Source organism: Macaca fascicularis, chromosome 1 (genome assembly GCF_037993035.2).
Source record: "Macaca fascicularis isolate 582-1 chromosome 1, T2T-MFA8v1.1".
Classification (NCBI taxonomy): Eukaryota; Metazoa; Chordata; class Mammalia; order Primates; family Cercopithecidae; genus Macaca; species Macaca fascicularis.
In genome coordinates, this window is record NC_088375.1 from 109,885,954 (window position 1) to 109,907,910 (window position 21,957).

At 47.1% G+C, this 21,957-nt stretch overlaps 1 protein-coding gene across 19 annotated transcripts in view; it reads left to right on the forward strand.

Annotated features, from left to right (window-relative positions):
• Positions 1-21,957, forward strand: part of PI4KB (phosphatidylinositol 4-kinase beta) — a 36,305-nt gene that overhangs the window by 1,325 nt on the left and 13,023 nt on the right. For 3 of the 19 annotated variants that reach the window (XM_005541892.3, XM_005541897.3, XM_065545993.1), the window contains 4 exons: positions 10,494-11,430; positions 17,048-17,092; positions 19,526-19,753; positions 20,875-21,102. In XM_005541892.3, coding sequence (XP_005541949.1) covers positions 10,494-11,430; positions 17,048-17,092; positions 19,526-19,753; positions 20,875-21,102 — 1,438 coding nt within the window. Of the gene's footprint in view, positions 1-1,187; positions 1,361-10,493; positions 11,431-17,047; positions 17,093-19,525; positions 19,754-20,874; positions 21,103-21,957 lie in introns of all 19 variants that reach the window. The other 16 variants (XM_065546000.1, XM_065546008.1, XM_065546019.1 and 13 more) reach the window with 8 other exon arrangements.

Below are 21,957 nucleotides of genomic sequence, written 5' to 3' on the forward strand. Positions count from 1 at the left end.
CAGATCCATGAGGAATCAGTTTACTCTTGTGGTTTACTAGAATAGTTTTGGTTGGGGTTCCATAAGAACTCAGGCCTGGAGTGGGGTAAGGGTGTAACTGGAAAAAGGAACATGAGACAATGGAAAGAGCTTATACATTCACAATCAGGACTCCTGGGTTCAGCATGTGACTTCCTCACTTGACCTCTAAAGCGATCCTTTTGGAAAATGGCCCACTCTCTATAGGTATCAGTGCAGTAATAAGTTGGTAGCAGGACGTGGGTTGGGGGAAAAAAATCAGATTTGGTTTCTTTGTTTACAAAACATTTTGGGTTCCCCAGGCAAAAGGTATTTATTAGTGATGATTTAGTCATCCAGAGAATTTTCCTTCACCTTGATCTTTCTGTCGGATGTTTCTAGTCCACAACCAGGGGTGTAAGTCATTTTGAAAGACAAGCTCCAGGACTGCTTCTTTCATCTGCTTTGCTTTTTCGCCCAGTGCATTAAGTGGCTGATTTTCTGTGCTGTTCCTCATGTACTTGATCCATAACTCCAGATTCTATAGGTGGAAAGTATGTTTGTGGGAAAGCACTTCAAGGAAACTGGCTGGAAAAGAGAACTTGGAGTGAACTGAGACTTAGGCAACTAGTTGCTGCCATGTCTCTCTCAGCCTGTGATAGTGAAAGGGCACATAAAATTCCATTCAGTTTCTAATTCTAGGCCTGTTTGGGAGTAGTTATGTCATCTTATCCCACTTCCTTTCTCTTCCTTGTTGTTAGCCATGGTACAATCTCCACATAATTCCCCTTATTAGAAGAAGCTTTCCTGCCGGGCGCAGTGGCTCACGCCTATAGTCCCAGCATGTTGGGAGGCTGAGGCAGGCAGCTCACCCGAGGTCAGGAGTTCGAGACCAGCCTGGCCAACATGGTGAAACCCCGTCTCTACTAAAAATACAAAAAATTAGCCAGGCATGGTGGTGGGCTTCTGTAATCCCAGCTACTCAGGAGGCTGAGGCAGGATAATTACTTGAATCCAGGAGGCGGAGGTTGCAGTGAGCCGAGATCATGCCAGTGTACTCCAGCCTGGGTGACTGAGTGAAACTCTGTCTCAGGGGGGAAAAAAAAAAGAAAAAAGGAGAAGAAGCTTTCCTCCTTGGAAGCATCTCCAACCAGAAATCGTATTTGCTCTCGTATCTGCTTTCTTCTTAGAGTTGGGTCCACACTCCATGAGAATGCTGAACACCATGCAAAGCAGCAAATTGAGATTCCTTGATTTGGGGAAGAGATTTGGGAGGAACCCTTCAATAATTGGCATGGGACAAGAGGGGACCCAGTCCAAGTGTATTTGGGACCCGCAGTAGGGAGGAACAATTCAGAGAGAGGTGAGTGCGCAGGCTGCTTTCTTTGCCATCTGTCTGTTTCAGTAGTGGCTCCCAGAGCTGGCTTGGGCTATCTGGCTGGAATCTGCTTATACCAGCTCCATGGCTCAGCACAGAGTTCTCAGCCTGAATCAATATTGACTTAACTACCATGAGACCACTGCCTTCCCTACCCTCCTGCTAGTTGCTTGAGAATGCCCTCTCCTCTAATGCCCGCACTCTCTTGGGCCTTGTGTCAGCATTTACCTGGATCCTGGTAGGGCTGGAGCTGGCTTCACTGCCGGGCCCTGAGTTTCTATAAGGAAAAAGGAGTGCTCAATCTCTACCTTTACCATTGAGGTCAAAGGGGAGAGATGAGTTGAGACATCCTTAAAGGAAGGTTTGAATTAGACCTTAAGACTTGAGGAGGTACTCCTCAACAGCAGAACAGGCAGCCAAAGATGATATGGAGTCTCTTTTGAGGAGCAACCTCTCTTTAAAAATTATTTTTGGGCCTGGCACCATGGCTCATGCCTGTATTCCCAGCACTTGGGGAGGCCGAGGTGGGCGGATCACTTGAGGTCAGGAGTTGGAGACCAGCCTGGCATGTTTCACCAGATAACATGGTGAAACTCCGTCTCTACTAAAAATACAAAAATTAGCTAGATGTGGTGGCGTGTGCCTGTAATCCCAGCTACTCGGGAGGTTGAGGCAGAGAATCGCTTGAACCTGGGAGGCGGAAGTTGCAGTGAGCTGAGATGGCGCCACTGCACTCCAGCCTGGGTGACAGAGCGAGACTCCATCTCAAAAAAAATTTTTTTTGAAGGAATGCATGCATTTGGTAACAAATCCAATGGTACTCAAAGAGTTTATGAAAAAAAACAACAGTCCTGTTTCTGTTCATCCCTATTCCTGTTCTCACAGAGTTAACCTCTTTAATTATCTCAGTGTTCTGAAGGTTGTCACCATAGCTTTAGATAAAATGCTAGTTCCTCTGTTTCTTTGTTTTTTTTTGGGTTTTTTTTGTTGTTGTTGTTTTTGTTTGTTTGTTTTGAGATGGAGTCTCACTCTGTTGCCCAAGCTAGAGTGCAGTGGCAGGATCTCGGCTCACTGCAACCTCTGCCTTTGGGTTCAAGCAATTCTCCTGCCTCAACCTCCCGAGTAGCTGGGATTACAGATGCCCACCACCGCACCTGGCTAATTTTTTGCCTTTTTTGGTAGAGATGGGGTTTCACCATGTTGGCCAGGCTTGTCACGAACTCCTGACCTCAGTTGATCCACCCGCCCTGGCTTCCCAGAGTGCTGGGATTACAGCGATCTCGGCCCACTGCAACCTCCGCCTCCCAGGTTTAAGTGATTCTCCTGCCTCAGCCTCCCAGGTAGCTGGGATTACAGGTACCCGCCACCACGCCTGCCTAATTTTTTGTATTTTTTAGTAGAGACGGGGTTTCACCATGTTGGCCAGGCTGGTCACAAAGTGCTGACCTCAGGTGATCCACCTACCTCAGCCCCACAGAGTGCTGGGATTACAGGCACAAGCCACTGCGCCTGGCTGTTTGTTCCTCTATTTCTTTACTTATTGTTACAAACAAGGATTTAGCTTTAGAGGATATACCCCTCATTTACATAATTATGTAATTGTTTTTATTTCTTCTACTGGACACCTGTGTAACTTTAAATAATATTTACTATATTTGAACCTCTCTTTCTTTTCCATTAATTTTTGACAGTCTCTCTTAATTCACCTTGTAGAATGAATGTCAGATATTGGTTTCCTTACCTGTTTTTCCATCTCTTGTGGATCCATCTCAGAGGATTATAAGATGTATAAAAAAAGGATAGCAGTCTATTGTGGTGGCTCATGCCTTGTAATCTCAGCACTTTGGGAGGCCCACGTGGGGATAGCTTGAGGCCAGGAAGAAGCTTTCCTCCTTGGAAGCATCCCCAACCAGAAATCATATAGCGAGCCATGATTCCACCACTGCACTCCAACCTGGGCAAAAGAGTAAGAGCCTGTCTCTTAAAAAAGAAAAAGGAAAAAAAAAAAGCAAGGGGTGGGGAAATAAAGGATGCTTTAAAAGGAGGAAAATTGAGCCTGCCTGCCTGCTTGGAAGCAGGGCACTATATCAGATGATCTCTTAAAGCCATTATATGAAAATATAAAAACATAAAAATATCAGAATTGGCTCAAACCAATCCATATTTATCTAGTCCATGGAAAAAGATTTGCAAAAGAGAGTGGTGATTAACTGGGTGAGGGGATTGATTTGGGGCTCTTTACCATTCTGTCCTAGCAGAGACTGATCCAATAAGTCCTTCAGTGGAGGCGAGTAGAAAGTTGTTTGCCTAGAATCTTTCAAGGTGATAGGAAATGGGGAGCTAGGTTAACCAATATAAGTGTATATCTTCTCTGTTTTCTCCAGCTGCTGCTCTGCCTGACCTGTAACAATTCCTTGTCACTCAGACCAGAATTCCCTGCTTTGCCCAGTAGGGAGCTGTGGAACTCAGTCAGTTGTCAACACTTCCCATCTTCCACCCCCTTTTCCTAGGGGCCAGCTGTTAGGCTGTGGAACAAGGGCGGCCTCTTCCATTTCCCTTCCAGTCTAACTGGAAGGAGAATTTAGGTTCCCAGTGTGAAGCGTAGAGCCTCAGTTGTCTGAACTCCCTTGAAGGCCATAGGAGTCATTTAATATTAAAAATTTAGATTGTCTTCTGTCACTTTTTCTTATTCCTCTGACTTAGAAGGGGAAGGCTGTTGAATACAGGACTTTTTCCTTCACTTTTTCTTTTGCTTTCTAGTCCTTTCACTTCCTTTATAACAGTTACCCTCAAAGGCATTTTTTTTTTCTTTTTGAGAGAGTCTCACTCTGTTGCCCAGGCTGGAGTGCAGTGGTGCAGTCTCGGCTCACTGCAAGCTCCACCTCCCAGGTTCACACCATTCTCCTGTCTCAGCCTCCTGAGTAGCTGGGACTACAGGCGCCCACCACCAGCCCGGCTAATTTTTTGTATTTTTAGTAGAGACAGGGTTTCACCGTGTTAGCCAGGATGGTCTCGATCTCCTGACCTCGTGATCTGCCCATCTTGGCCTCCCAAAGTGCTGGGATTACAGGCGAGAGCTACCACGTCTGTAATGTAAAAATATGCCCACAGAGGCATATTTTCTTGGCATTCAAAAATAAATGAACCAGGTTGGGCATGGTGGCTCACACCTGTAATCCCAGCACTTTGGGAGGTCGATTGCTTGAGGCAAGGAGTTCAGGACCAGCCTGAGCAACAGAGCGAGACCCTGTGTCTATAAAACAATTTTTTAAATTAAAAAAATTGAAGAAAATGAATGAACTGATGTTGAGAACCATATCTGGATCTTGGTTTTGGAGAATCCCTTTCCCATTTTTTTTTTTGAGATGGAATCTTGCTCTGTCGCCAGGGTGGAGAGCACACAGTGGCACGATTGGACTCCCTACAACCTCCGCCTCCCGAGTTCAAGCGATTCTCCTGCCTCAGCCTCCTGAGTAGCTGGGACTACAGGCGTGCGCCACCACGTCCAGCTAATTTTTGTCTTTTTAGTAGAGATGGGGTTTCACTATATTGACCAGGATGGTCTCGATTTCTTGACCTTGTGATCCACCCACCTCGGCCTTCCAAAGTGCTGGGATTACCCATGCCTAGCCTATTTATTGTTATTACTACTATTATTATTATTATTTGAGACAGTTTCGCTCTTGTTGTTCAGGCTGGAGTGCAATGGCACGATCTCAGCTCACTGCAACCTTCGCCTCCCAGGTTCAAGGGATTCTCCTGTCTCAGCCTCCCGAATAGCTGGGATTACAGGCATGCACCACCAAGCCCAGCTAATTTTTTATTTTTAGTAGAGAGGAGGTTTCTCCATGTTGGTCAGGCTGGTCTGGAACTCCCGACCTCAGGTGATCCGCCCGCCTTGGCCTCCCAAAGTGCTGGGATTACAGGGGTGAGTCACTGCGCTGGCCATCTTTTATTATTTAAATTGCTAAAGCAGGCTGGGTGTGGTAGCTCATACCTATAATCTTAGCACTTTGGGAGGCTGAGCCGGGAAGATCACTTTGAGCCCAGGAGTTTGAGACCAGCATGGCCAACATGGCGAGACCTCGTCTCTACCAAAAAAATATAAAAATTAGCTGGGTGTGGTGGTGAGTGCCTGTAGTCCCAGCTACTCGGGAGGCTGAGGTGGAAGGATCACTTGAGCCCACGAAGTGGAGACTGCAGTGAGCTATGATCTCACCGCTGCACCACACCCTGGGCAACAGAGCCAGACCCTGTCTCAAAAAAAAAAGAAAAAAAAAATAGGCCAGGAACAGTGGCTCACGCCTGTAATCCCAACACTTTGGGAGGCTGAGGCGGGTACTTTGGGAGTCTGAGGCCAGGAGTTCAAGACCAGCCTGGCCAACATGGTGAAACCCCATCTCTACTAAAAATACAAAAATTAGCTGGGCATGGTGGTGCATGCCTGTAATCCCAGCTACTCAAGCTAAGGCATGAGAATTGCTTGAGCCTGGGAGGTGGAGGTTGCAGTGAGCTGAGATCATGCCACTGCACTCCAGCCTGGGCAGCAGAGTGAAACCCTGTCTCAAAAAAAATAAAACATAAGGCCAGGCACGGTGACTCACATCTGTAATCCTAGCACTTTGGGAGGCCGAGGCAGGCGGATCACTTGAGGTCAGGAGTTTGAGACTAGCTTGGCCAACGTGGTGAAACCCGTCTCTACAAAAAATACAAAAATTAGCCGGGCATGGTGGTGGGTGCCTGTAATCCCAGCTACTTGGGAGGCTGAGGCAGGAGAATCGCTTGAACGCAGGAGGCGGAGGTTGCAGTGAGCTGACATTGTGCCACTGCACTCCACTCCAGCCAGGGCAACAGAGCGAGACTCTGTCTCAAAAAAAAAATAAATAAATAAAGTAAAATAAAAATAATAGTAATAAAATAGTAAATAACTAAAGCAATTTAACCCTATTCCCTTCAACACCTTCTTCTCTATATGACTTGCTTCAGATGCAGGCAGTGCCTGGGTTCCTGAGAGGCCAGGGAAGAGGCCCAGCTCCAGTTGGGTGGTTTCTAGTGGCAGAGCTGCTTATGTAGGAGAGGAGTCTGTTTTTCCTGCAGCTCTCAACATTGTCTGGCTCCCTGAGGAGTAAAAGCTGCCGGGAGGGAGAGTCTGTTCCGTAGCAAAATCCTCTGAATACTGTGATGTGATTCTTAGCTGAGCCCTGGGAGTTTTTCTTTTGCCTGTGAGATAAAAGAGGTGATAGTATCCTTATTTGCCTTCCTGGTGCTGGTAATAATCCCAATCATAGTTAATTGAGGCAGGCATCTGCTAAATTTTCTAGTGAGGTCTGAGACACTATATGTGGGAGAATGTCTGAACTGTATTTCCCCTGAAAGTTTTGAAAAGTGGACTTCTATGAGCTTTCAGTGACTTAAAAGTCTGTGGAATAGAGGGAGAGGAAAGGATGTACCAACCATAGAGACTGAGAAAAAGAAGTTGATTGTTTAAGATGATTGAGGCTATCACATGAGTTTCTAAGCAGACCTAAAAGGTAGTGGTCCCAGTTGAATCAGTGACCCTCTGATGAGAGTGCCCTATGAAGGCGTGGCAGGGAATGATTAAAGCTTCCTTCTTATTATTCCCGTGCAACTCACAGTTGCGAGTAGAGACATATCCACATGGGCAGCCATGCTGGGTCTACTGCTCAGAGGGCACTACCTAATTTCGGGAGAGAGCATAGTGAAAGAGTTGCCACCTTCTTACCAATACCAAGCTCAAGCTGCATCAGGGATATTAAATTCAGGAATGAACTTGCTTGGCAGAGTTGGCAGAAAGAAACAGAAATAGCCTTTTTTGGTGTTCTCTGAGAACAGAAGAGTTCCCCATCCATCTTTCTGCAAAACTTTAGTGGTGACTGCTGGGAGGCAGGAAGCTGGACTATATGATAATGGGCAGTGAATAGTAACCTTGGGCCGGGTGCGGTGTCTCATGCCTGTAATCCCAGCACTTTGGGAGGCTGATGCGGGCGAATCACGAGGTCAGGAGATCAAGACCATCCTGGCTAACACGGTGAAACCCCGCCTCTACTAAAAATACAAAAAATTAGCCAGACGTGGTGGCGGGCATCTGTAGTCCCAGCTACTTGTGAGGCTGAGGCAGGAGAATGGTGTGAACCCAGAAGGCGGAGCTTGCAGTGAGTCAAGATTGCGCCACTGCACTCCAGCCTGGGCGGCAGAGCAAGACTCCGTCTCAAAAAAAAAGTAACCTTAACATTTCAGAGGTACAAGAATAGACACTGGAAGGGTGGTGGTGGAAAACTGCCTCCCAGAGGGACTAAAGAATCTCTAGGCCTCCTTATTCCACCTACCCAAAGTATTTGCATCCAGCGTCACCAGTGTTGAAGGTGATGTCACTAATATTTGGAAATTACCTGTATTCCAACTCTACAAAATTCTTCCTCTTGCTCATGCTCTTGAGTGTGTCTTAGACTCACTCTATTAGTATTTTTGTGAAGAGACCTCTGAGTCCTTTGTTAGCTATAGTCAGATTCTGGAGCCAGGTTGATCTGATGAAATTTCCCCCTGTTCTGCACTGATTCCAGATTTGGTGAGGCCCTGAAGGATTGCTCTTGCAGAGCAGTGTCTTTGGTCAGCAGTGTTCCTTCACTGAACTTCCAACAGTTTCTCTAGAGGAGGTGTTCTTTGTTTTGTGACTCCTGTTCCTCCCTGTTCTTTGGAAGGCCTATAAGTCCTAGCCTGATTTCTTTTTGCCTTTTCACAGCCCCTCCAGTTGTTAGAATGTTTGTATGACAGTGGGGGGAGTGGTATTGGGGCAGAGAAAGCTGTCATAATGTCATAAGTATTTTTGGAAGATTCTCAAACAGTTGGAACTCTTTGCTTCCCTCATAGAACAATATAAGTTCTATGTTACACACACACTGGTTAGTAATCTTTTAGGTGATGAGGATTCAACTAGCATTTCTTTTTCTTTTTGTCTTTTTTTTTTTTTGAGACAGAGTCTTGCTGGTCTTGAACTCCTGACCTCAAAGTGATCCACCCACCTCGGCCACCCAGTGTACTGGGATTACAGGCATGAGCCACTGCCCCCAGCCTCAACTAGCATTTATTGAGTACTATTATGTACCAAAGACTGTGCTAGATTCATTCGTACACGTGATGGTATTTGTTCCACACAGCAACAATGAGAAGGCAGTGTTTTTTCCCAATTTGCAGTTGAGGATACATGGCTTGCATAAGTTGCACATTTCTAAAAGGCTGAATGAGGATTTTGAACCCCAGCCTATTTGCCTTCAAGTCCAGAGCTCTTTCCATTATATGTCAGCAGCCACAGCACTGGAGAAAGAGGGTGTGATGTCATGACGTCAGACAACCAGAGAAATGGCACAGCTTCTTCAGGGTTGATGATAGTTGTTTTAGAGCTGCCTTCTTCTAAGTGAAGCCTGGCATGATATTTGCTGGCCTTTATTTTCTGGGAGCTTTGAGTTTAAAAGGGAAGGTAAAAAATACCTGTAACTAGAAAAATATATAAATACTTTAATTTTTTTTTTTTTTTTTTTTTGAGACAGAGTCTCACTCTGTCTCTAGGCTGGAGTGCAATGGCGCAGTCTCGGCTCACTGCAACCTCCACCTCCCAGGTTCAAGTGATTCTCTGGCCTCAACCTCCCGAGTAGCTGGGATTAGAGGCACCCACCACCACACCTGGCTAATTTTTGTATTTTTGTAGAGACGGGGTTTCACCATGTTGGCCAGGATGGTCTCGATCTCTTGACCTTGTGATCTGCCCACCTCAGCCTCCCAAAGTGCTGGGATTACAGGCGTGGGCCACCACGCCCAGCCAAGATTTTAATATTAAATAAAGATGGCTGGGCATGGTGTTTCACGCCTGTAATCCTAGTGCTTTGGGAGGCTGAGGTGGGAGAATTGTTTGAGGCCAGGAGTTCAAAGCTAGCCTGGGCAACACAGCAAGACCCCATCTATACACAAAATTTTTTTATTAGCTGAGCATGATGGCACACACCTGTAGTCCTAGCTACTCGGGAGGCTAAGGCAGGAGGATGCCTTGAGCCTAGGAGTTCAAGGTTACAGTGAGCTATGATCACGCCACTGCACTCCAGCCTGGGCAACAGAGCAAGACTTGTCTCTAAAACAAAAATAAAGGTTCGAGATGCACAGGACCTGTTTGTAGAATGTTGTATGAGTAATGAAATATAGTCTAAAGAGGAAAAGAAAAAGGTTATAGCAGGCATTTAAAGGGAGACAGGAAGAGCAAGTGGATAGAAAAGTATTTGAAGAGTTAGGGAACAAGGGAATAACACCTGAATTGCTTCTCAGTCTACCCAAAGAATCTGTAAATCACCAGGCATGGTGGCTTGTGCCTGTAATTCCAACACTTTAGGAGGCTGAGGAGGGAGGATTGCTTGAGCTCAGTTCAAGACCAGCCTGGGCAACATAGTGAGACCTTGTCTCTACAGAAAAATTTAAAAAATTAAGCAGGCATGGTGGCACATGTGTGTAGTCCTGGATACTTGGGAAGCTGAGGTGGGAGGATTGCTTGAGCCCAGAAAATCAAGGCTACAGGGAGCTCTGATCGTGCCACTGCACTCCAGCCTGGGCAGCAGAGCAAGACCTTGTCTCAAAAACAGTAAGATTAAAAATTTTAAAAATAAGCCAAGCATGGTGGTGTGCACCTACTTGGGAGGCTGAGGTGGGAGGCTTGCTTGAGCCCAGGGGTCAAAGTTGCAATGAGCCCAGATTGTGCAACTGCCCTCCAGCCTGGGTAACAGAGCAAGACCTTGGCTGAAGAAAAAAAAAAGAATTTGTAAATCTATATAAATACAACCTATACAAAACAACATTTCACATATATAAGCTAAGAACAGAGGCTAAGCTGAGTAACTAAGTACAGGAGGAATGATGAGTAATGTAATCAGAAGTGGAAGTAGTCAGGAAAGCTTCCTAGGAGATGTCTTCTTATCTGATTTTGAAGGAGTCCAGGAAGACAAAAAGAGGAGGTACCTGGGAAGGTGTCATAGCAAAGGGAAGACCTGAGGATGGTACCACTAACCAGTGTGTGTATGTATCTCCCTTTCTGTTCTTTTCTCCCTCCCTCTTCCTGTAGCTTGGAAGCTCGAAGTCTGGCTGTGGCCATGGGAGATACAGTAGTGGAGCCTGCCCCCCTGAAGCCAACTTCTGAGCCCACTTCTGGCCCACCAGGGAATAATGGGGGGTCCCTGCTAAGTGTCATCACGGAGGGGGTCGGGGAATTATCAGTGATTGATCCTGAGGTGGCCCAGAAGGCCTGCCAGGAGGTGTTGGAGAAGGTCAAGCTTTTGCGTGGAGGCGTGGCAGTCTCTAGCAGAGGCACCCCACTGGAGTTGGTCAATGGGGATGGTGTGGACAGTGAGATCCGTTGCCTAGATGATCCACCTGCCCAGATCAGGGAGGAGGAAGATGAGATGGGGGCCACAGTGGCCTCAGGCACAGCCAAAGGAGCAAGAAGACGGCGGCAGAACAACTCAGCTAAACAGTCTTGGCTCCTGAGGCTGTTTGAGTCAAAACTGTTTGACATCTCCATGGCCATTTCATACCTGTATAACTCCAAGGAGCCTGGAGTACAAGCCTACATCGGCAACCGGCTCTTCTGCTTTCGCAATGAGGACGTGGACTTCTATCTACCCCAGTTGCTTAACATGTACATCCACATGGATGAGGACGTGGGTGATGCCATTAAGCCCTACATAGTCCACCGTTGCCGCCAGAGCATTAACTTTTCCCTCCAGTGTGCCCTGTTGCTTGGGGCCTACTCTTCAGACATGCACATTTCCACTCAGCGACACTCCCGTGGGACCAAGCTACGGAAGCTGATCCTTTCAGATGAGCTAAAGCCAGCTCACAGGAAGAGGGAGCTGCCCTCCTTGAGCCCGGCCCCTGACACAGGGCTGTCTCCCTCCAAAAGGACTCACCAGCGCTCTAAGTCAGATGCCACTGCCAGCATAAGTCTCAGCAGCAACTTGAAACGAACAGCCAGCAACCCTAAAGTGGAGAATGAGGATGAGGTAAAATTCTGGGGAGGGCCAGAGACAAAAGGTGGCAGAGGGCTTCATGGAGACAGGATGCCTTCTATATACACACAGGGTCATGCTGTTCTTTCTGTCCTCCCTCTGTTTCATTTCACTGATAAAAGCATGGAATGTTAAAATGGAAAGACCTTAGAATTCATGTATTTTGACTGCCTTAGTTTACAAAGGAAGAACTCAGACCCAGAGAGAGAAAAGTGAGTTGCCTCAGGTCGTATAGGTAATGGCAAGGCTGATGCTCCTGATGGTGCCCCAAATCATTTTTATTAAACTGCACTGACCAGGCGCAGTGGCTCACGCCTGTAATCCCAGCACTTTGGGAGGCTGAGGCAGGCAGATCACAAGGTCAGGAGTTTGAGACCAGCCTGGCCAACATGGCAAAATCCCGCCTCTACTAAAAATACAAAAATTAGCCAGGCATGGTGGCGGGTGCCTGTAATCCCAGCTACTTGGGAGACTGAGACAGGATAATCCCTTGAACCCGGGAGGCAGAGGTTGTAATGAGCAGAGATCGCGCCACTGCACTCCAGCCTGGGCGACAGAGTGAGACTCCGTCTCGAATGAATAAACAAACAAACTGCCATTCCATTAATACCTACTGTGTTAATGAGAACTGTGGCAGAAGCCCTCCACACCCTGACCTGAGACTTGAGATAGCTACCAGAGCCTCTCAGAGAAGCATCTGTGGGAAAGGAAAGGGTGTTATTGTCTTTGTGTGTGCTGGGGTAGGGGAGATGTTAGATAAAATATCAGCTTCATTCTCCTGGCCACTCCTACTCACAATCTAATCCCTTTTCACTACCCCCTGAAGATCCTACCTTTTGTTGACATAAGTGTAAGGTTCATTCTCTATCACTGAGGTATCTGGAGAATGCCTTTATTGCCTGCCTTTCCTTGTGGGAAAGAGTGCCTTGCTGGTATCTTTCCCATACCATTTGGGAGAAGCACAAAGGGAAGAGAAAGCACTCTTAGTATAAAGTAAATCTAGTGCCTAGTCAAGGACCTGGAGGCTGGGAAGAAGAGGAAGCTACAACAGCAGTTGGAGGTATAATTTAGGATACAGAGCAGGGAAGAGATGGCCACATGAATAGGTTATACCCACTTTTCACTCCACATCTGGACGGATAGCAGAGAAAGCTGCCCAGTGAACTACCAAGTGTCAGTGACCTGGTGTCCCAGCCAGACAATGGTGCTCCAGTCCTCCTCTCTGACTCACCATTGGCCAGGCTCCCATCCTGGCTTCCAGCCCAGCCTAGACAAGAAGGGAGAAAAAAAGTAGGAATTTGCACTTTTTGAAAAATGCATATAGCTATGGTCCTGGCATCTGCCTCTGTGGGACATATAACCCACCCACGTTTTTGATACAATGGGACTTCTTTCAAATAGAGGGAAGTCAGAGTGACTAGAGAAAAGGAAGAGGGAGGGAAACTATAGAGCCTGCTCTCTGGAAATTTGGAATTTTGTTAGGATAATTTAATAATGGTAAAGTTAAAAGTGCTAACATTTATTCAGCACTTATGTGCCAGGCATCTTGCCAAGTACTTTACATTTAATCTTCACAACCATGCTGAGAGACAGGTATTATTTTACCAACGAGGAAACTGAGGCTTAGAAAGATTAGATGTTTTGCCCAAGGTCCCTCAACTAGTGAATGTCAGACCAGGACTCAAATCTCTAGCTGGTGCTCATAATCATTCAGCTGAACTGCCTTGGTTATTTCTCAATATGTACTTCCCGAGGTCCCCAGCTGTCAGAAGCCATGTGGGGAAGAACGGCCCAGTCTATGGCCATCTAAGCTTCCACATCCATGCACAGGCAAAGCCAAAACTGTTGTCAGAGCTAGAATGGACCATTTTCATTTCTGGTTGAGCTTGGCAGCAGAGCCCTGGGTCATGAAGGGAAGTTGCTGCAGAACAAGAAGAGTCATCCAGATTCTGGTGGAACATGAAGGGTTGGATAGCTGTCCCATCTTGGGGTCAAACCTGTAGCAGAGGGTGAGCAGCTGGAAGTGAATTCCTTGGTGCCTCTTGTCAGGCTTGGCTTTTCTCTGTATCCATTTTGTAGTGCTCGTCTTAGGACCAGAAAAGCTGAGGCCTCAGGACTTTTCTCGCTTTGCTGATCCTTGGTCCCTCTTTCCTTGCATCTAACTCCCACTCCAGGATAGGATTATGGATGGCATTGAGAGGCAGGTATTAGGTGAATACTTATATCATTTAGGGTGGGTTCTGTAGCTGCCATTCTTTCCAACCTGACTCCTTATCTTGGGTCACTAGATGCAGGAAAGGAAGGAGATACTATGTTCCCAGGCACTCCAGTGTTATCTGATACTGACGGAATGAAATACCTGAATTCACTATGGCTCCTCAGAAAATGGGAGAGCAAGAAAGAGACAGAGAGAAACATGAATATCACTAGGTTTCTAAGCATTAGAGTCTTCAGCACAGGGGTCTCTCCCAACCCTTTTCCTTCCTTCCGTCTGTCCGTCCGTCTGTCCTTCCTTTTGCCCACCCGTCCATCTGTCTGTCCGCCCTTTTTGTTGCAACAGGGTCTTGCTCTGTTGCCCAGGCTGGTGTGCAATGGCACAGTCATAACTCACTGTAGCCTTTAACTCCTGGGCTCAAACAGTCCTCCCACCTTAACCTCCCAAGTATCTGGGGCTACAGCTGTGTACCACCACATCTGGCTAATTTAAAAAAATTTTTTTGTAAAGATGAGGTCTTGCTGTGTTGCCCAAGCTAGTCTCAAACTCCTGGCTTTAAGTGATCCTCTCGCCTCAGCCTCCCAAGTCACTGGGATTACAGGCATGAGTGACTGGACCCAGCCCCTTTGGCATTTTGAGGATATGTCTGTCAAGGCCTTTGTCCCCTAAATACCAAAGGAACTGGTTTTCCGTTTACTCATCCTTCTTCCCTTTCATGTAACATTCATTCACTCAACATGTAGTTATTGACCTTGTACAGTGTGCAAAGCCATGTGCTAGAGGCTGTGGAGGATGGGGGATAAAATGTTATCCTCCCCTCTAGGAACGTGTAAAGTAATAATGAAAACCTCGGTATCTAGGAAACTGTTTAGTTTGTGACTCTCTTGAAAAAATTGTTTTCTGCCATAAGCAGGAAGTATACAGCTTACTAAAATGAGGCACATAATTTTTGTTTGTTTGTTTGTTTTTTTGTTTTTTTGTTTTTTGAGATGGAGTCTCGCTCTGTCGCCCAGGCTGGAGTGCAGTGGCGCGATCTCGGCTCACTGCAAGCTCCGCCTCCTGGGTTTACGCCATTCTCCTGCCTCAGCCTCCTGAGTAGCTGGGACTACAGGCGCCCGCCACCGCGCCCGGCTAATTTTTTGTATTTTTAGTAGAGACGGGGTTTCACCGTGGTCTCGATCTCCTGACCTTGTGATCCGCCCGCCTCGGCCTCCCAAAGTGCTGGGATGAGGCACATAATTAACGCCTGAGTAGAGATACTTTAGGAGAATCTCTAGGTAGACCCTAACACTTTGCTTCCAGTCTCTTGCTTTCCTTTTAGGTTCTGAGTTTAATACTATGCTCCCACCAGTGGTAGAGGAGCTCCCAAGGGTGAGGTTGGGCCTCAAAGAAGAGGCTCAGGGTCAGCATGTACAGTTCTCTTCCTGCCCATGGTCTCCCTGCAGAGCTGTTCTCTGCTCAGCTCTCACAGTGTTCTCTTTTTTACTATGAGGAATCCTTTACACTGTCTCCCACAGTCAGAAGGCTTTGCGCTGATTTTTCACATTTTCCACCATTGCTCCTCAAAGCCTGCCCCTTCAAAGCCATTTTGTCAGCCTAGTTGGGGAACTCTGCTCAGGCAGTTTGTCCTCCCATTTGTAACCAAATGGCAAATATTTTGGTATAGAATGGGGGAGCTAAGAGGAGAGAGTGATTTAGGTACCACACCCTCCCCCACATAATGACACTGTTAGTAGATTAGCTTTGTCTTTTCAGAACTGCAACCTTTGTACAGAGGAATCTGCCACATGTCACACTGGAAGCCCCAGTAGGCCTTCTAGCTTGATGTAGTGTGATGTCAGCTTCTTGCTTCATCTTTACTCCCTGGAGCTGACTCAGTATGAGTGACTCAAGCCTAGGGAGTAGGAAGAGAGGAGCAGGTCATGATCTACCTCCCTTCCCCCAGGGCTGTTAATGAGTCAGACAGGACCTGTCTGTGAGAATCAGCTGGAGCTTTGCTCAGGGAGCCAATATCCTGCCTGCTGTTCCTTCTTCAACCAGCTCATAGGTAGAAATAGAACCACTAAGTCATAATAGACTCTGACATCCTCACTGCCTTAATTCTCCCACCACCTTCTACCCAAAATGGAAGAGTTGTTGCGTTAGGGGCATGTTTCCAAGTGTGGCTTCTCCCTCAAAGTGCTCCATTCCCCACTTTCTTCAAGGAAGGACCTGAGTATAGGATCTCCAGCTAGAATAGAACTGAAACCATGGAATTGAGTTCAAGTGGATGCTTGAATCTACTCAGCAGATTTCAGAGTAGAAACTCACTGACCATTGCCCTCCTGCCCTGGGAGCTCTTAGGACTTTGTCTTTTAAGTCTAACACCCCAACACCAACGTCCTCCCAACCTAGATTTGTGCACACGTGCTGCCCCGTTCCCTGCCCTGGTAGACCATGTTGGACAGAACCCAGGATGAACCCTGTGCATGAGTGTTTCCTCAGAGCTGCTGAGTGAGAGTTTGACACCATCTCTTTCTCCTGTTTTTCACACAGACATGTATGACACAGGAATGGGGTGATGTTTAGATAAATCCTCTGGGCTGGAACTAGGACAGCTGCTATCCAGCTAGTCAGCTTTCTAGATGGATATAGCTAGGACCTAACTCCCCAACTTATATCAAAAATCGTAATATATTGATTGTCATGTGGATAGCCTGATAGGAAGCCTAAGGAGTTTTGGTAGATAGGAGATTGATTTATCCTTCTCTCCCATCAGCATCCAGCCCAGAGATTTTGGGCTTATTGGTCTAGCATGCTCTTTGTCACACAGGTTCAAGGTTGGGATTCAGCTTCCCAGGGTGATAATGCGGCTAATTAGAGAAGAGGTATACCTGCCACTGAAAGTTTAACTTTTCTTCCTCCCTGAGGTTTCCAAAAAGCTGGAGGAACATGGGGTTTCCAGTATGGGAGCCATGCAGCTTATTAAGTTCAGTCCTGTGGTGGTCCCCATGGAGAAGGATTTGGTTGAGAGCATCTGAGTGGGTAAAAAAAAAAAAAAGCAGGGAAGCTTGGCAGTGCAGTTACTGCCCTAGGGACCCAGTTTTAGAGCTTTGGCCTAGAAGGAAGATCCACTCAGTTGAGAATAGAAGGGAATAAAGTGAAAAGCAGAGGCTGCTTTGTCTCTTCAGTCCTTCTGACCTTAAAGTCTGAGCTGCCCTTCCAGCATCTCCCACAAGTGGTCAAGCATCTGGGCAAGTAGCATTTCTGAGCTGACTTTCTTTTATTAAAGCAGAAAGGTAGAACTTCACTAGAGAAGCAGTTACGATCCAAGTTGGAGCTAAATTCTTTACCTTTGTCTCTCTCCCCTCCCTTCCCACCCCCTCCTTCTCCCTTTGCCCTCTGGCCCTTTCCCAGGAGCTCTCCTCCAGCACCGAGAGTATTGATAATTCATTCAGTTCCGTAAGTGGGGTCAGGCTGGGACTGGGTGGCAGGCTCCCCCAATGGCCGCATTTCCTCTCCGTCCCCAGGTCTTCTGAGCCCCCAGGCCAAGGCTGAAGTTAAAATGCCCCTTTTCTTCCTGGGAGATCAGCTCCTCCCTCCCAGACCTCCCAGATCTCCTCTCCCTGACCTTTGCGGTGGAAATCCTGAGCCCAGGCTGAGATGAGCTCAGCTGATCCTTCTCTCAGAGACAGCTGGAGTATAGTGCTGCTCAGCCCCCAGCTCCTGAGTGTCTGGAGCAAACAGCTGGGAGAGAGGTAGAATTCACTCCTGGATTGGAGCCAAAAACTGCCTAGCAGAAACCCCCAGGATCCTGTTTCTCCCACCCAGAACCCTTTCCCCATGGCTTCTGCCGTGAGATTATCAACTATTTATTAATAATCTTCTAAATGTTAGGCCCTGTGCTGGTGAGCTGACTCCAAAAACAAATAGGACTTGGCTTGAAGGAAAGTTTTGCCTCCCCACAACTGGTTTTCTTTTTTAACTTCAACCACATTTTTTCCAGGTCTGAGTTCTTCCCTTTTTCCAGCTCACTGCCCAGGATGTTCCATAATCCCCTCTCCTTTCTTGTTCCCTCTGGACTAACCCATGACCCTTTGGTCCCACAGGGTCTTGGACCTTGTTGCTGGGCAAAGACGTGAGAGGAAATGCAGGACCTCTGGGAGTTTGGATGATTTTTTTTATATTTTCTATTTGATTTGTCTATCAAATCAGTTTTCTCTGTTCTGTGCTAATCCCCTTTCAGTCATGATTCCTATCTCCTCCCATGTGGCAAAGCCTCTCTCTTGAGGCCTGGGGTCACATTTCCAACATGCTCATGTAACTTAGGGGCCCCTAACCCAAATGCTGATTTGAGAATGGGAAGGAATTCTGCCTTTTCTAATCTGAGATGATTATGAATTGGTTGGGGTAGAGGGTCCTTGGGACAGAGATCAGTTGCCATCTGAGTGGATTCGGATGAAGGAAGAAGTGAGTCTTCAAATTTCCTCTTATTTTCTTTCTCTATTAAACGCCCAAGATATTTTCAGGGACCTTAGAAACCCAATTCCATTGTTTTCCTTTCCTTTTTCTCTTTTCAACAATGTCACCTAAAGCATTCCTGAAGGATTCAGACATCCTCTTTCATTCCCTATGTGGCACTCTGAGCCATCTCCCAAGAGGCAAAGGCCACAATGAGCTTTTCCTTTGAATCCTGGCACTGTTGCACGTGGAGAGGTAGATCTGATACTCCCCAGTTTTCAAAAGAAGCTCTTTTAAAGTGCGAGGGAGCAAGGATAGAAATTCTCAATCCAGAAACTAAGCAAGACACATGGAAAGGGAGAGAAAGGCTTGGTGAGTCAAATGCTGTTTCTACAAGAGGAGGAGAGATTGTTCTTATCCAGCTGAGGGGAGATGGGATAGGGAGTTGGGTGGCTATCTTGATAAAATGCCCCTTACGGTAGAAGGGCTTAGACTGGGAAGAGAGCCCTTCTTCATGTCTAGCTGAGTCCCTCTTTTTCCCCACCTGCACCTTACTTCCCAGACGAACCTTGCCCATTCTGAGGATGACTGAATTGCCCAGCACAAGGAGCCAAACTCACAGCAGGGAATTCATATAGGGAACCTAGTCACTGAGAGGTAGGGGAAGAAGACCCAAAGAGGAGTCACTAAAAGAGACAGGCCTTCAGGGCCATCATCAAGGGCTAAAAGGAGCTGTTGCTTTCTCCATCCACCTACCTCCTTCCATCTGCTTTTTCTTTCTCCTTGATTAATGTAAAGTCTGCTCATCAGCTCATACTCTTTCCATCCCCTGCATGTGCATTGACGCCTTGTAAGAGATTGTGGGACGGACAGGGGGATACCATGGAAATCAACAGAAGTAATTTGAATGACGAGCATCTTCCCTCTTTGAAAGTGGAAATATTGATATGGGGCTCCCTTCTCTAGCCTTGCGGGACTTGGCAGAGCCCCTCGGCAGAGATCTAGCCCAGGGATCCAGATGGAAAGAGGGACAACCCTGTTCTTGAGAAGGGTGAAACAATTCAGGTGTAAGCAGCTCTTCTTTCTGTGCCCCTGGCTAACCTATCCAGATGTTGTCCCCCTGCTCACTCTGAAGCCTTGGTACAGTCCTTAAGGAACCCAAGTTCAAGAGAAGAGGGGTGCATCCTAGTTACCTGGACTCATGGCCTCCCTTACCCTCAAGGATAGCCTGTAGGGAAGGAATGTGCTGGCTATTCTCAATTCAAGCTGTGAAGGGTGGGTGGAAGCGCCTACTAAGACTAAAAAGCAGTTCCTTTCTTGAAGTTCTCCAGATACTGGGGTCTCCGGCCTGCATGGCCAGGAGTGACTGAGTGGGTGGGCCATTGTATTATATGGTTTCTTCACCATCTTTTGTCTTACCCCAAACGCCTGTAGCCTGTTCGACTGGCTCCTGAGAGAGAATTCATCAAGTCCCTGATGGCGATCGGCAAGCGGCTGGCCACACTCCCCACCAAAGAGCAGAAAACACAGAGGCTGATCTCAGAGCTCTCCCTGCTCAACCATAAGCTCCCTGCCCGAGTCTGGCTGCCCACTGCTGGCTTTGACCACCACGTGGTCCGTGTACCCCACACACAGGCTGTTGTCCTCAACTCCAAGGACAAGGTAGATGGGTTCTGGCCCAAACCCCTACCCTGGATGTGACTCTTCACCCATGGTTGTTCAGGGTTTGTGTGTATGACCAGTGATGCCCCCACCAACATCCTAGTCTCCCTTCATAGTTTATGATGCATATGTCGACCATGACTGTCTCAGTGCGATTGTGATTTTGAGAGCCCTCCTGTATCCTTTTTTGGGCTTTGTTTTTCTGGACCAAAGAAACCTAATCTTTTTAGCTTCCTTCTTGCTGTATCTTAGGAGAATTGCTCTTTACCACACCTTATAGTCATTTTGGTAGCTCTTCTCCAGCCCTTCTATAACTCTTGAGCTTTCCAGATACAGCAACCATAAGCATAGAGAAATATTTTGTTTCTAAGACCTTTTCTGAGCAGAGTGAGCAGACAGAAGGAGAGAAGGATGCCCAACTCACACTGGAGAGAATTAGCTGAATGTGTATGCTGACTGGAATATTCATGGTTCAGATTCTTCTTTTTTGTTTGAGACGGAGTCTTACTCTGTCACTGAGGCTGGAGTGCAATGGCACAATCTTGGCTTACTGCAACCTCTGTCACCTAGGTTCAAGTGATTCTCCTGCCTCAGCCTCCTGAGTAGCTGGGATTACAGGCACCTGCCACCGCGCCTGGCTACTTTTTGTAGTTTTAGTAGAGACGGGGTTTCACCATCTTGGCGAGGCTGGTCTTGAACTCCTGACCTCATGATCCACCCTCCTCGTCTTCCCAAAGTGCTGGGATTACGGGCATGAGCCACCGCGCCTGGCCCATATTTTTCTTTCAAAGGAAATACTGAAGTTTGGGATGCTCCTTGGGACAGTACCCAGCTTTGTCCCAGTCTTTTTGTCCACTGTAGCTCCCTGGGCCCTGTCTTCAGGACAAACCCACAGAGGCATCTAGGCCTCCCTTACAGGCTGTAATTGATAGTCTAGAGTGGTTTGGCCCAAATGCATCATCTGTACATTTTGGAGCTCAGTTGTTCATAGTTTCAGGGGACTACTGAATGAAGGCTGGAGCTAGGAGAAAGGACAGCAGGAAGAACCTTGCTAACGGAGTTGAGACTTGGGGGTGAATGGTGGAAGTAAGTTGCAAATACTGTTCTCACTCTTTCCCCAGGCTCCCTACCTGATTTATGTGGAAGTCCTTGAATGTGAAAACTTTGACACCACCAGTGTCCCTGCCCGAATCCCTGAGAACCGAATTCGGAGTACGAGGTCCGTAGAGAACTTGCCCGAATGTGGTATCACCCATGAGCAGCGAGCTGGCAGCTTCAGCACTGTGCCTAACTATGACAACGATGATGAGGCCTGGTCGGTGGATGACATAGGCGAGCTGCAGGTGGAGGTGAGGAAGCTTCAAGGAGGTAATGCGGGGGCACAGGAGCTTTCTCCAGGAGCTGTCACTATATTGGAAACAAGGCAGCATATCCCAAGGCGGGGTAAGGCAAGTACCCAAATGAGTGGTGCAGGTAGTGAGAGGTAAGAGGGAGAAAGCTCTGAACAACTCTAGTCTGGAATAGATTCAGGTGGAGCTTGTTTTCCTGGTGAAAGAATTCAGATTTAAATGTAAAGAGGAACTTCTAGGCCAAGGGGAGTGAGAGAAATTTAATGAAAATATTTATTGAACACCTGTATAAAATTGTCATAGAATAACAGAGGATGAGAAATCATACATTAATTCATTCAAGAAATATTTATTGAGGGCTTGCTATGTGCCGGACCTGAGTGCTGTGTGCTAGTGAACAATACTTGGCCCCTGCCTACAAGGGGTTTATGACCTAACTGGAAAGAGAACAAGGCCAGTAAGCAAGTAGTTGTGTGGTGAGAGCCAGGTCATGGTGGAAAGGATAGGACATTATAGGAGCACCAGACTTAGGGCAGGCATCACAAGAGATTTCCTGGAGGAAGTAATCTCTCAGCTAAGGCTGGAAGCATGGGTAGGAATTAGCTGGACAAAGACTGCTGGACAGAGGGAACACTGCATGCAAAGGCCAGAAGACAAGAGGGAGCTTGGGCCATTATAGGAACTGAAAGAAATTTTGTCTGGCTGTGATGTGCAGGTGTGGGGTAAGAAGTGGTGAAGAATAAGACTGGACACGTGGGCATGGACCAGGCTACAGGAAGGACCCTATAAGCTGGGGAAAGAAACTTGGACTTTATTCTGGGGCATGAAGAGCCAGAGCAGAATTTTATGTAGAGC